This window comes from Candidozyma haemuli, assembly GCF_002926055.2.
Source record: "Candidozyma haemuli strain B11899 chromosome Unknown F_2014730914, whole genome shotgun sequence".
In the NCBI taxonomy this organism is placed as follows: Eukaryota; Fungi; Ascomycota; class Pichiomycetes; order Serinales; family Metschnikowiaceae; genus Candidozyma; species Candidozyma haemuli.
The window spans coordinates 931,259-944,020 of record NW_020289912.1 but is presented as its reverse complement, the minus strand read 5'-3'; the positions used below and the strand labels follow the sequence as shown (position 1 = coordinate 944,020).

The window sequence follows — 12,762 nt, the reverse complement described above, 5'->3', positions numbered from 1 at the left end:
AGTATCAGGTTATACGATGGATTCGGAGATGGTGAGATTCCGACTTGACTGAGTCGCCGTGTGCACACCACCACCACAGAAGACTACTGGTATCTGTCTATAGTACATGTTCTATAATTTACATAGCAAATATAGCGATTAACAAATCGCTTACAAAAGGTACAGCAACCATCTCCCGCTGATATACTCCTGCTCCACAAGCCCCGGGTTCACGTATACGAGGTCTGGCAACCACTCGCGGTTGTACTGTCTGAAGACATTCTTGTAGGCACCGTCGGTGTCTGGCTCGAGAAGGTCATCCACGAGCTTGCCCAACACATCACGGGCTACGCCGTTGATTGGCGAGAACCATGGTGCGTTGGTATCTTCAGGCCCACTCAAGCCAACTGACGCCTGGAGCAACGACTCATTCTGGGCTGACAATGCGGCTTCAAACGCTTCCACGTCTATATGACCAATTGGTGCAGTGTGGGTGTGTTTTTCTTCTGCTGTAGCTGGTATGCTTCTGAGAGCCTCGAAGTTACCAATCTCAACGTTAACAGGGTACTGACGAGGCTGGATACCCTTGATGATAAACTTTTTACGTGGCTGTTGCGATGGATCCGTCTGTGGGAGGTTCACCACCATAGCTTCGGAGTTGGGGAATGCAGAGCTCACGTTCTTGATGAACTCCACAGCTGGCAACAAGTTTGGCCAGTTAGGGTTGAGACGTTCCTTCCAGATGGCTTCGAACTGGTTCTCGTAGGCTTTCCAAAGAGAGATCTGGGTCACTTCACCTGCAGCGACGTCCTTGGTGTTGTCATCTGGATTAGTTACTTGTGTGTATGGCTCGTAACAACACCGGAGCCAGGTTGTGGCTCTCAAAGGTTCAGGGAAATTTATAATAATGTCGTATAGCTTTTTGGGAAGTTTTGCTGTGCTGAGCGGGATACCAGCGTATGCGGAACGCTTGGTGAATGTGACAGGTAAGGTTTTCTGGAACTTGTGTGGATCCACTAGAGGCAACTTGGCCACAATCAACTCAGGGAGCTGCTTCAACAAGATGTGAGTGTTTGACATATGGGAGTTGGCTTGCATGAGCTTTCTCAGGCGGTGGAGCTGAGAGTTAGCCACCGAGGTAGGGTATTGAGAATGCAAAGCATCCGAAGTCAAGTATTGTCTCAAGAACTGCAAAGTCGCGTATGTGAGCTCGTCGTCGTTGATGAGCAAGGTTCTCACGATGATCAGAAGATGTTCTATCAGCAAAGCGTCTATGCAATTATTAGTATCCTGAGTATCATCATCATCCGACTTGGACCCGTCATCAGACAGCTTGGTGAAGAGCAAGTGGTACAAGCACTTGATGGTGTTGAGCAACACGTATCTGTCAGAGGTATGAGACAAGATATGAAGCAAGCTGTGGAACAAGGAGTCGTTCTTGGACGTGTTGGTATAGAAACACGTGAGCGGGTCAAGGATGTCTAGCAAGTACAAGTAAGATTCACGGAAAAGCTCAGAGAACTGGGAAAGATGCAGCTTGTGCACGCCAGGGTTATAGAACCAGTTCAGAAGAAACTTGAGTGCTTCACCAGCAAACTTGCGGAAGTTGTCTCTCTGGCAAAGCCACTGCTGGTTGTTGAGATCCTGAACGGCATTTCTCAAGGATAGAAGGGATTCACAACTCAAAGAAACAATCTCAGTACGCACATCGTTCTCTTTACCCTCTAAAATCATATGGTAAGGCTTGACAAAGTAACGAATGAGTTCCCTACCCATAAGCAGATGAGACGTGAAGTCAAGGAGTTTTGGTTCATTGCACGAGTAGTAAGTGAGCGTAGAAAGTGCGTATTCGATCTCGGATTCGATACCTGATTCAAGAGACATGATGATTCTGTCCAAGGGCCCTATACCCATATGGCCTGCGCCATGCAATTCCAGGTTGGCAGAGGCCAAGGGGCCACCAGCGTACAGGGAAGCGGCTAAGCTTTCGGCGGAAACGCCGACCCGGGAAACGCCCTGGACTGGCACGAACAGGGGCATAGTTATGTATGGAGATTTCAAGGTTTCTTGGTGTTTATGGAAGATTTGTGCGGAAGCGTTAAGGTGAAGTTTCGGTCGCGACACGCCCAGTGCACGTGAACAGCCATGTGACACACGTGAACGATCACGTGATTCAACCTCGGAACCTCGGCGATACTCGGCGCCAGTCTCCGCCAGCACCTGAACGTTCGAACGGCTATATGTTCCATATCCACCACAACCCCATTGCCATCCGAGCCATATCTACATTTTGCCGTCGCGAGTCCTCTCACTAGGCCTGGAATATCCCGTTCCGTCCGACGGCGCGGCTCTACCCCAGCACTATAATACATATACCGTACACCCCCATGGTTGCGAAATAGATAAGACTACTTTTTCTGGATTTCTCCTATACGACCTAGCAGTTTGTTACCAATTCTCTTCTAGGCCAGTTCAATTGAGTCCACCAATGAAGTCGTCATACATTTTAGGCGCTGTTCTTGCCGCCGCCTCGGCCAATGCCTCTTTCTTGGACCCTATCAGAGACTTCTTCAGTCCTAACCAGGAGGTTATCCAGATTGTCGGTGAAGCTGAACAATTCAGCAATGTTTTCTCTCAAGAAGTATCTGAGATGGGCACTCAAGGGCTTGATATTTTGAAGGTCTGGGAGAAGATGACCAACGAGATGGGCAGAGATGCTGTTGAGAGAGCCAAGGAGGCTTACGAGACTGCTAAGAACCTTAAGCAGAGTAACTTGAAGAACAAGAAGACTCACGATGCTGCTGGATTTGAGGTGCAGAGCGACCCAAAACACCCGGGTTACGCTTTGAGAGCTAAAAAGACCAACCCTGAGCTCTTGGGCTTGGACTCTGTGGACCAGTATACTGGTTACTTGGATGTGGAGGAGCTTAAGAAGCACTTCTTTTACTGGTTTTTCGAGTCCAGAAACGACCCTAAAAACGATCCAGTGATCTTGTGGTTGAACGGTGGACCTGGCTGTTCATCGGCCACAGGCTTGTTCTTCGAGTTGGGTCCTTCTTCTATTAACGCTACATTGCAGCCAACCTTTAACCCTTACTCCTGGAACAACAACGCTTCTGTCATTTTCTTGGACCAGCCTGTGGGTGTGGGCTACTCTTACACTGAAGGTGAAGATATCGGTTCTACCGCTGCTGCCGCTAAGGATGTCTACATCTTTTTGGAGCTTTTCTTCCAGAAGTTCCCTCAGTTCGTCAAGAACGACTTCCATATCTCTGGTGAGTCGTATGCTGGTCACTATATTCCTGCTTTCGCTACTGAGATTCTTAACAACGCTGACCGTTCGTTTAACTTGACCTCCGTGTTGATTGGTAACGGTATTACTGACCCATTGATCCAGTACAAGTACTATAGACCAATGATGTGCGGTGAGGGTGGCTACAAGCCTGTTTTAACTACCGATAAGTGTGAACAAATGGACAGACAATACCCGGGCTGTGCCGCTTTGACCCAGGCCTGTTACGCCTTCCAGAGCGCTTTCACTTGTGTTCCAGCTGGCGTTTACTGCCTGAGAATCATGCAACCTTACCAGGAGACCGGCTTGAACCCTTATGACATTCGTAAAAAGTGTGAAAGCGGTGGAATCTGTTACGTCGAAATGGACTACGTTGAAGAGTACTTGAACCTTGACTTTGTTAGGGATGCCATTGGAGCCGAGACCGAGAGTTTCGTTGGCTGTGACCCATCTGTGATGCAGAACTTCATCCTCACCGGCGACCACCAGAAGCCATTCCAGCAGCACGTTGCTGAGTTGTTGGAGCAGGACATTCCTGTGTTGTTGTACGAGGGTGACAAGGACGTTATTTGCAACTGGTTGGGTAACCAGGCCTGGTCCAATGCCTTGGAATACTCCAAGCACGACTTGTTTGAGGCCCAGCCTTTGCGCCCATGGCGCACCAGAGATGGTGAGTTGGCTGGTGAAGTCAAAAACTACGACAAGTTTACTTTTGTTCGTGTTTACGACGCCGGCCATATGGTTCCTTTTGACCAACCAGCTAATGCCTTGGACTTGGTCAACAGATGGATCCAGGGTGATTACTCTTACGGAAAGTAAGCTATGTCTGGCGCCTATCGTTATGTCACTTTCGTTTTATCAAAAAAGAAACAGTTATCTGAAATTTAAATTTGAAATTTGAAATTTTACCATTTGTAGCGGTAGTTATTTTTTACGACAAACATTTAGGATGTCATTCATAAGAACCGAAGGTTCCAAAGTAATTGAGTCAAGAAGATGCCTTTGGCCAGCAGTTATAAGCCGTCATTGGGTAACTGTCTCTCTACAACCTGGACCACTACAACCTGAAGTAAGCCTTCAAGTATCCTTATCAATTTCTTACTTCCTGATGCCAGAGAACCTTTCACAGCTTCACAATTTCCTCCTTTAACTCTTCAATTTCCAATTTATGCCTTCAACCTTCAACATCCAAAGATTGCAATCCAGCCAATTGCGGTACTTACCGTATACCGAGCAGACAGGTACCAATAAATGCCCAAAGACCCATAAACTTCACAAGTAAGCATATTAAACCCTACAAAACTAACTACAAAATACAATTAATTCACCCAAACCCACCTTTTCCCAAACACCTCCCCAACCACTTCCATTCCATATCTACCCCAGGTTGTCGTCATACCACTTCCTCAGAGCCAATACCCCATACATTTCCACACCACCACCACTTTTTCGACCCCAAATTTCAACCCCCTTCTCCTCCAAGTACCCACTTTCCCAACCACCCCTTCCCTTCCCAATTCCATAAATTTACACCCTTTTGGTTCCCCTTCGTTCCGTAACAAACCGTAGCGTCCTGCAGACTCGCCATCGGCTCCTCTCGTTATCAGCCTTTATAAACCGCACACCCCCACGGTTGCGAAAGATAAGACTTGATATACTTCTTCTTTCAAGCACCTTCGTTTTTTTTTTGTTTACACTATTATGAAGTCGTCGTTGCTTTTGGCCGTGCTTGCGGGCGCCGCCAATGCCTCGCTTATGGACCCAATTAGAGGTTTTTTCCAGCAGGACGTTATCCAGATAAGCAATCCACTTGAGTCATTGAGACTGGTGTTTTCTGGGGAATTGGCTCATATGGGCGCTGAGGGCGGTGAGATCTTGCTGGTTTGGGAGCAAATGGCTTCTGAAATGGGCAGGGACGCTGTTGACCGAGCGAGAAAGGCGTACGAAACCGCTAAGGACCTTAAGCAGAGCAACATGAACAACCAGAAGAGCAGAACTGGCGCTGAGTTTGACGTTCAAACAAACCCAAAGCACCCGGGATATGCTTTGAGAGCTAAGAAGACTAACCCAGAGATTTTGGGTTTGGATTCTGTTGATCAGTACACTGGTTACTTGGATGTGGAGGAGCTTAAGAAACACTTCTTTTACTGGTTCTTTGAGTCGAGAAACGACCCTGAGAACGATCCTGTCATTTTGTGGTTGAATGGTGGCCCAGGATGTTCTTCCGCTACTGGTTTGTTCTTTGAATTGGGCCCGTCGTCCATCAATGCCACCTTGCAGCCAAAGTTCAACCCTTACTCCTGGAATAGCAACGCTTCGGTTATCTTTTTGGACCAGCCAGTTGGTGTTGGTTATTCTTACACTGAGGGCGAGGATATTGTATCGACTGCTGCAGCTGCCAAGGACGTGTACATCTTTTTGGAACTCTTCTTCCAAAAATTCCCACAATTCATTAAGAACAAGTTCCATATTGCTGGTGAATCCTACGCTGGTCACTACATTCCCGCTTTCGCTTCCGAAATTATCAACAATGCCGACCGTTCTTTCGAATTGGCTTCGGTCTTGATTGGTAACGGTATCACCGATCCTTTGATCCAATATGAATACTACAGACCTATGATGTGTGGTGAAGGTGGATACAAGCCCGTATTGACCACTGACCAATGTGAACAAATGGAGAAAGACTACCCATTGTGTGCTGTTTTGACCAAGGCATGCTACCATGCTCAGAACGCCTTCACCTGTGTGCCAGCTAACTTGTATTGTGAGAAGAAACTCTTTGGTCCTTACATTGAGACCGGTTTGAACCCATACGATATTCGTAAGGATTGCTCTGATGGTGGTAGCTGCTACGTTGAGCAGGACTACATTGACGAGTACTTGAACGTTGATTTCGTCAAGGAGGCTATTGGAGCTGAAACCGATATCTTTACTGGCTGTGACGACAAGGTTTTCCAGAACTTTATCCTCAACGGTGACGAGATGAGACCTTTCCAGCAATTTGTGGCTGAATTATTGGAGAAGGATATTCCTGTCTTGTTATATGAGGGTGACAAGGATGTCATTTGCAACTGGTTGGGCAACCGTGCTTGGTCTGACGCTTTGGAGTATTCCAAGCACGACTTGTTCGAGGCCCAACCTTTGCGTCCATGGCACACAAAGGACGGCGTGTTAGCCGGCGAGGTGAAGAACTACGACAAGTTCACCTTCGTTCGTGTCTACGACGCTGGCCACATGGTTCCATACGACCAGCCAGAGAACTCTTTGGACTTGGTTAACAGATGGATCCTGGGCGACTACACTTTTGGAAAGTGAGTCTACAAATGAACTAAAAGTTAACGTCTTCATTGGCGACCATCTATTTAGAAATTTATTAAAGCACTCAAACCAGCAGAGTACTGCTCTATAACTACCAATTCTATACTTCCAGCTTTTGTGCCATTGCAACCCTGACCTGCTCAATGCTACTGGTACTGCTGGTTTCTTGGTCATCATCGATATCAGTAGTCTTTGTAGGACCATGGTAGACCTTTCTGGCGTAAACCAAGTAGTATAGAAGCGACAAGAGCCACACGCCAGGAGCAATAACAACAGTATAGTTCATAGTGTCTGCGTTTGGGTTTCTGTCTCTAGGAAACATCACCATGATGGTGGCATATAGTGTGTAAATGACAGAGACCCATCCGTTGATTTGAGTTAGGTACTTTCCCAAATAGAATGGTCCAGGAATAAACTTGTCCGTATAAATCAAACGTAAAAAGGTAGGCATGGTCCAGGCAAGAAGGTTTCCAGCAACAGCTAAACTGAATAAAGCTGAAGCAGCAGTAGAACCAATAAGTGCCAAACAGCCAACCACAAGGGCAGCAACAGCACCAGAAATAACAGCATGGATAGGAACAGACAACTTTTTGTTAACTTTCTTGATCCACCAGGAGAAAGGGAGACCGTTATCTCTAGCAAAGGCAAAAAGCTGTCTAGAAATAGCTGTCAAGACGGAAGCACCCATAAGGAACTGGCCAATAGTGATAAGCACCATAAACGTAATAGCAACAGGTTTACCTTGGCCAGTTTTTGTTTCAAAAGCATCATAGATGATTTGTGCCATAGGCTGGCCAAACTTAGTATCCATAAGCAGCTCTAGATCATCTGTTTGGACACAGAAGAAGGTGACAATCAATATAATGAATCCAAGGATACCACATGCTGAGATGGAGCCAATGATTCCAACAGGCACAGCCTTGGTGGCATTCTTACATTCTTCAGACATGTGAACACAAGAATCAAAAGCTCCAATGGTCCAAATTGCCGATTGCCAGGCCTGGGAAACCTGGTTCCAGCCCATAGGGAAACTTGTAAAGTTTTCAAAGTTACCGAACACCCAGCTTGCAGATTTAAACAGACCTCTGGAAGCACCAATAGGCATGGCGATCAAGAAAATGGCAATTAAAGTGACATTCCAAACGATCGAGGTTGTTTGCAATGTAGCAATATGCTTGGAAGAAAGAGATGTAACGAACATATGGACAATGACACAAGCAGCAAACACACCGTATGTTTTAGCCTGGGTGACTTCAAAATCTCCATCTTTTGCAATAACCACAATCGACAAGAGTTCCTGAGCGAATCCATAGTCGATAGAACAAAACCCACAGATTAATGAAAGCGAATTGGTGTTACCAATGACGAACGAAAGCACTGATTTAAGCTTAGGAGGCGCATAGAAGTTTGTCCAGTAATAAAGTCCACCTGAAGTAGGCTGAAAAGAAGCGTTTTCACTCATGGCAATACCCACTCCAAGAATAAAACAAGAGGCAATCAACCAGCCCCAAATGGCACCAGCAGGTCCAGCTGTGAGGCCATAAGTAAGAGTAGTAGCGATCGAAGGAAGCAAGCCCATAATGGAAAAAGCCACTCCAAACACCTGGATCGTATTAAAACGTCTTTTAAGTTCCGGTTTGTATCCGATCTGAGCAAGAAGATCATTATCTGTTCCAGCATGTATAGCATCTATTTGAGGCGACTCCACATTCTGAGCGTTATTGTAGAAGCGTTTATCAGAAGTCACCGCTTCCAAGATTTCTTCTCGTGAGAGAACAGGATGCATCATGGCGATACCGAAGCATCATCAAAGCGACCAGGCCGTTATTTATCGGTCAGACTTCATCGCAAGCTTTTAGCGCTACTACTCAACTGATAAGCATACATTGACACATGTGGTAGGTCATAGGCGGGCCACGCAGAGTTTCATAAATTTGACGGCAAAGAATAAGTACACAAAAATGACAGATACCACTGCACTTGTTTGACGATGCAACCTGATTCGCCTGTTCTGGAATCCCAGGTCGGCTATGGGGCGTTTCTGCGATAAGCACTGTGCGTCCAGAGATAAGGCTTCTCAAGCTTGCACCTTCATGACCAGGGAGTTTGTAATTTAGGTCAGGCATTATTGGTCTATTTAGGAAGTGGTTGGGATTTTTCATGATAAAAGGGTGATTATGGTAAGAGAATTAGATGGTAGATAGGGAGGATAGAGAGAACGAGGGCTCCTAGATTCCCAGGTACCGCTAAACATGCATCATTTCTTGAGGCTTTGAAATTTATCAAGGAATCATTTCTAAATGACAGCTAAAGTGCGCTAACGAACTTGTGTCAAGTTGCCGTTGTTCTATATTAGTCAGGGTGGGCTTAGCGCAGATATGGTTTCCTCTTAGATAAGCTTTTACCTATGTAGCGAGAAGCTTAAGTATGGGACTGGGAAGCAAATAGTTCTGTCGTTTGTGGTTGTTCTCGGCTCTCTATCTTTTGGATTCATGTGGTTGCCAGAATAAAGGTTATTCTTCATGTAGCGGGGGTTAAGCCTTGACAGGTTGGACACTTCCAGGCGTGCCCTGGTGAGCTATGTCATATCTAAGCGGTACAGAAATAGTGCTTTTGTGTCATTTAATATTATAGAGAAGCCCGAAAATATCAAAAAGACTAGGAAAGCTGAGTGAAAATATCCAGGGATGTCTATACTTCTGGTAGTTTAATGTGTGCTTCTTATCAGGTAATTGCAAGGTAGCAGGTGGTACAGATGGACAAGCTTCGAACATCCAGATTCGGCCAACTGGGTGAAGCCGGGAAAAAGAGCCGAGAAGGTGTTCGGTGTAGACTGTTAGAAGAGGAATCATTTGATTGTTATAAGTGATAAAGAGGTTTTTGGGATGAGTTGTCGGTTATAACAGAAACTAAGCGAGGAAAGCTTTATTTCGGGGAATTGCAAGATAAAACAAGGAGATGAAGCAAATGACATCTCTTGAAAAAGAGGTCTCTATTTGGTGATAAAAGCAACTCAAAGTGGGTAGACGGTTAACTTCTTCTTGTGATAAGCATGCTTGACCAGTAGAAGTGGTGACACAAAGAGAAGTTGGCCGGAAGCAATTCCTCTTGAAAAAGTTTCAGTTATATCTATAACCAAAAATAAGAAACAAAAGAATCATTTGGAGATTTCATTACGTCATGAGTCCATTCGAGGTGTTTTTCCTACAGTGGTTGATGAATCTATGGGTATTGAAAGCCCACCATCATTAGAAGCTGGCAAAATTTGGTACCACAAACAGGGAAACAGGGAGAAATAGAAACAAAAACAAGAGAAGCTTTTATGATTTAAATACACGAGCAAAATGCAAATGATGATTTCTTACAGTCCTTCTACAAGTAAGTAGCTTACTTGGTCCCCATTTTCCACCCATAAACCGTTTCTAATTGGCTAATCTCGAATCCTACTCAATCATCTCAAATCCCTCAAAAGCCTTACCTTTTAAATACCAAATACCTTCCTTGGAACACCAAAAACTCACATACCCATCAGTCTATACCTCTAGGGCTCGAGCCCTAAAAGTATACCACCCGCACCTGCCTCATCTCAGAAGTGCCTGCAGGAAATGAAAAAAATCTCACCAGCTCCCCTACTATATAAGTACTCACTTTCTCGCCCTCATTTTTTTTTCACTCCATCACCAACTCTAACAATGGCTACGTATGTACCAACCAAATCATCACTACTTCCTGCTCGGCAGAGTTCGGCTTGAGGTATGGTGTCGTTCGGCAAAAAACACAAAGCTTTTGCTTTGTTGCCGGAGAGGAGGCGTGGGACCAGTCAAACCATGGCGATGTTTTATTCACCAAGGTCTTGTCCCACGTTTCAGTTATGACAGTGCTGTTCCCTGAAGACTTGTTCTTCTACGGAAAGCGCTATAACACAATGACAAATTGACGTCGTTTCAACGACCAGTCTTGATGTCTGGTGAAGACCTATACGGTTCCACCATTCGAGCCCAGCTCGTTTAAAAGTGTTCCATAACTGCTCTTCTGACGCACCAACCTCTGCCCGTAAAAAAATTTCCACCAACCTATTGCTAACATTACAGTACTTTGAAACCAGAGACTCAGATCAAGAAGACCAAGACCGACGCTAAGGTCTTGGAGAAGCGTGCCGCTGACAAGGCCGCTAGAAAGTCTGTATGTACATTTGCTTTTATGATTAACCAAGGTCCCTTTTTTCAAGATGATAATACCACATTCGAATATGACTAGCTGCGGCTATGCTGTCTATCAGTTAACCATCTTTCGGGACTGAGATATAAGGGACCATTTCCATGCGTTGTATACTAACATTACCAGGCCAACAAGGAGAAGAGACAGGCTATCGCTGAGAGAACTGCTGCTTACTACAAGGAGTACAGAGATGCTGAGCGTGCTCTCATTGACGCTAAGCGTGAGGCCAAGGCTAACAACTCTTTCTACGTTGAGGCCGAGCCAAAGTTGGTGTTCGTCATCAGAATCAAGGGTATCTCTAAGATCCCACCTAAGCCAAGAAAGATCTTGCAGTTGCTCCGTTTGACTCAGATCAACTCTGGTGTTTTCGTCAAGGTCACCAAGGCTACCTCCCAGTTGCTTAGATTGGCTGAGCCATACATCACCTACGGTTACCCTAACTTTGCTACCGTCAGAAAGTTGATCTACAAGAGAGGTTACGGTAAGATCAACACCCAGAGAATCGCTTTGTCTGACAACGAGATCATCGAGAAGGCTTTGGGTAAGTACGGTATTGTCTCTATTGAGGACTTGATCCACGAGATCTACACCGTTGGCCCTAACTTCAAGCAGGTTAACAACTTCTTGTGGCCATTCCACTTGTCTAACCCTAACGGTGGTTTCAGAGCTAGAAAGTTCTTCCACTTCATCCAGGGTGGTGACACCGGTAACAGAGAGCACTTCATCAACAACTTGGTCAAGCAGATGAACTAAGCGTGTTGTTGCAGCTCTTTAATTCTTTTGAATGTATTTGAATAAAATCATTTCATTCTATATGTGTACGATAATTTTATGGTTTCCGGTTTTTGTTAACTATCGAGCCAGTCGGCTATGTTGTAGTACCAATATTCTAGCCACGGGATCTGCTGGAGCCATGAAAACGACATGTAGTGAGGTTGTAGAGGGTCGTCGTAACTTATACGTCCTGACAGGAACCAGAGCACCAAGTAGTAGACGAATTTGAGCACGTTGAGAAGCAAGTTGAATGCAAGGAACAAGGCAACGATATCTGAAATAACTGAGCCAATGTTATGTGGATCATGGTTCAAGTATTGTTTAATGAATGGTAATTTTTCAAAGGATAAGTTTGGAGACGGTAGTTCCCAGCGTACCTTCTTCGACAAGTCTGCCTTCTTTTGTAGTTCCTGGATCAACTTATCCTGATCGTCTAAAGCTTTCTTGAATTTTTCTAATGACGCAGCACGTTCTGGGTCGTTACCACCTCCAATTTTCTCTTCGTACCATTGGCAAAGCCTTTCTAATTGTTCCACTCTCCTCTGAAGCTCTTCCACTTGACTGCTTGTCTCCTGTTTTATTACAACCGGCTCTTTCTTCAAATAATCAGTCTCTTCCTTCACAGGCGGTTTAAAGGTCGTAGGTTCTGAAATCGGCCTTTGCTGACTCTTTCCAAACCTGCTTTTCAGAAACACCGTATCGTCCAGCGACTTGGGCCTTCCACTTATCCTCCCCGTGATAGAATACGTTGTGTAGTTATCCAAAAGACGAGTCAAGGTGAGTTTCGATGTATTGGCTCTTTTCTGCAACAATTCCTCCATCGAGTCCAACTTCACGAGCCGTAGAATGAACTTTTCCACATCACGCTGGAACAACTTCAACCTGGGTTTATCTAAAGCCATCTTCTCAATGATCCCCATTTCAGGTTTCGTTAGAAGACTCAGAACCCCCAAGAACGCCTCCATCTCAAGCACAAGCTTATGGACTTCTCCAACGGTTATATAACTCGTCGGTAGCTCCTTTCTGCTGACTTTCTCCCAGCATGTGGTTATGAATTGGTCATATATGGACCCCATTGAAGCTTTGGTGGAAGGGTATTAATGATACAGTTTTTGAACCTTAAGAGCTGAAATGGCCTTTACTGCACCTCAAGTAAATAGAATCAACAGTCAATTAGCAGC

General features: G+C 45.3%; 6 protein-coding genes across 6 annotated transcripts; 3 read left to right on the top strand and 3 right to left on the bottom strand. All coding sequences in view use genetic code 12, as the record gives it.

Annotated features, from left to right (window-relative positions):
- Positions 1-150: 150 nt before the first annotated feature.
- On the bottom strand, positions 151-2,019 carry CXQ85_004082 (uncharacterized protein; the record flags this gene model as incomplete). The annotated part of the gene is made up of 1 exon (XM_025487713.1): positions 151-2,019. The coding sequence occupies one exon, from the start codon at positions 2,017-2,019 to the stop codon at positions 151-153; it is 1,869 nt and encodes a 622-aa protein (XP_025344729.1).
- Positions 2,020-2,467: 448 nt separating this feature from the next.
- Positions 2,468-4,090, top strand: CXQ85_004081 (S10 family peptidase; the record flags this gene model as incomplete). The annotated part of the gene is made up of 1 exon (XM_025487712.1): positions 2,468-4,090. One exon carries the CDS (start codon positions 2,468-2,470, stop codon positions 4,088-4,090), a length of 1,623 nt encoding a protein of 540 aa, XP_025344728.1.
- Positions 4,091-4,972: 882 nt separating this feature from the next.
- On the top strand, positions 4,973-6,586 carry PRC3 (carboxypeptidase C; the record flags this gene model as incomplete). Its single annotated transcript, XM_025487711.1, has 1 exon — positions 4,973-6,586. One exon carries the CDS (start codon positions 4,973-4,975, stop codon positions 6,584-6,586), a length of 1,614 nt encoding a protein of 537 aa, XP_025344727.1.
- A 103-nt stretch (positions 6,587-6,689) lies between these two features.
- Positions 6,690-8,378, bottom strand: UGA4 (Uga4p; the record flags this gene model as incomplete). Its single annotated transcript, XM_025487710.1, has 1 exon — positions 6,690-8,378. One exon carries the CDS (start codon positions 8,376-8,378, stop codon positions 6,690-6,692), a length of 1,689 nt encoding a protein of 562 aa, XP_025344726.1.
- Positions 8,379-10,460: 2,082 nt separating this feature from the next.
- Positions 10,461-11,560, top strand: CXQ85_004078 (60S ribosomal protein uL30; the record flags this gene model as incomplete). Its single annotated transcript, XM_025487709.1, has 3 exons — positions 10,461-10,486; positions 10,681-10,771; positions 10,934-11,560. The coding sequence occupies 3 exons, from the start codon at positions 10,461-10,463 to the stop codon at positions 11,558-11,560; spliced, it is 744 nt and encodes a 247-aa protein (XP_025344725.1).
- Positions 11,561-11,655: 95 nt separating this feature from the next.
- On the bottom strand, positions 11,656-12,546 carry CXQ85_004077 (uncharacterized protein; the record flags this gene model as incomplete). The annotated part of the gene is made up of 1 exon (XM_025487708.1): positions 11,656-12,546. One exon carries the CDS (start codon positions 12,544-12,546, stop codon positions 11,656-11,658), a length of 891 nt encoding a protein of 296 aa, XP_025344724.1.
- Positions 12,547-12,762: the final 216 nt, after the last annotated feature.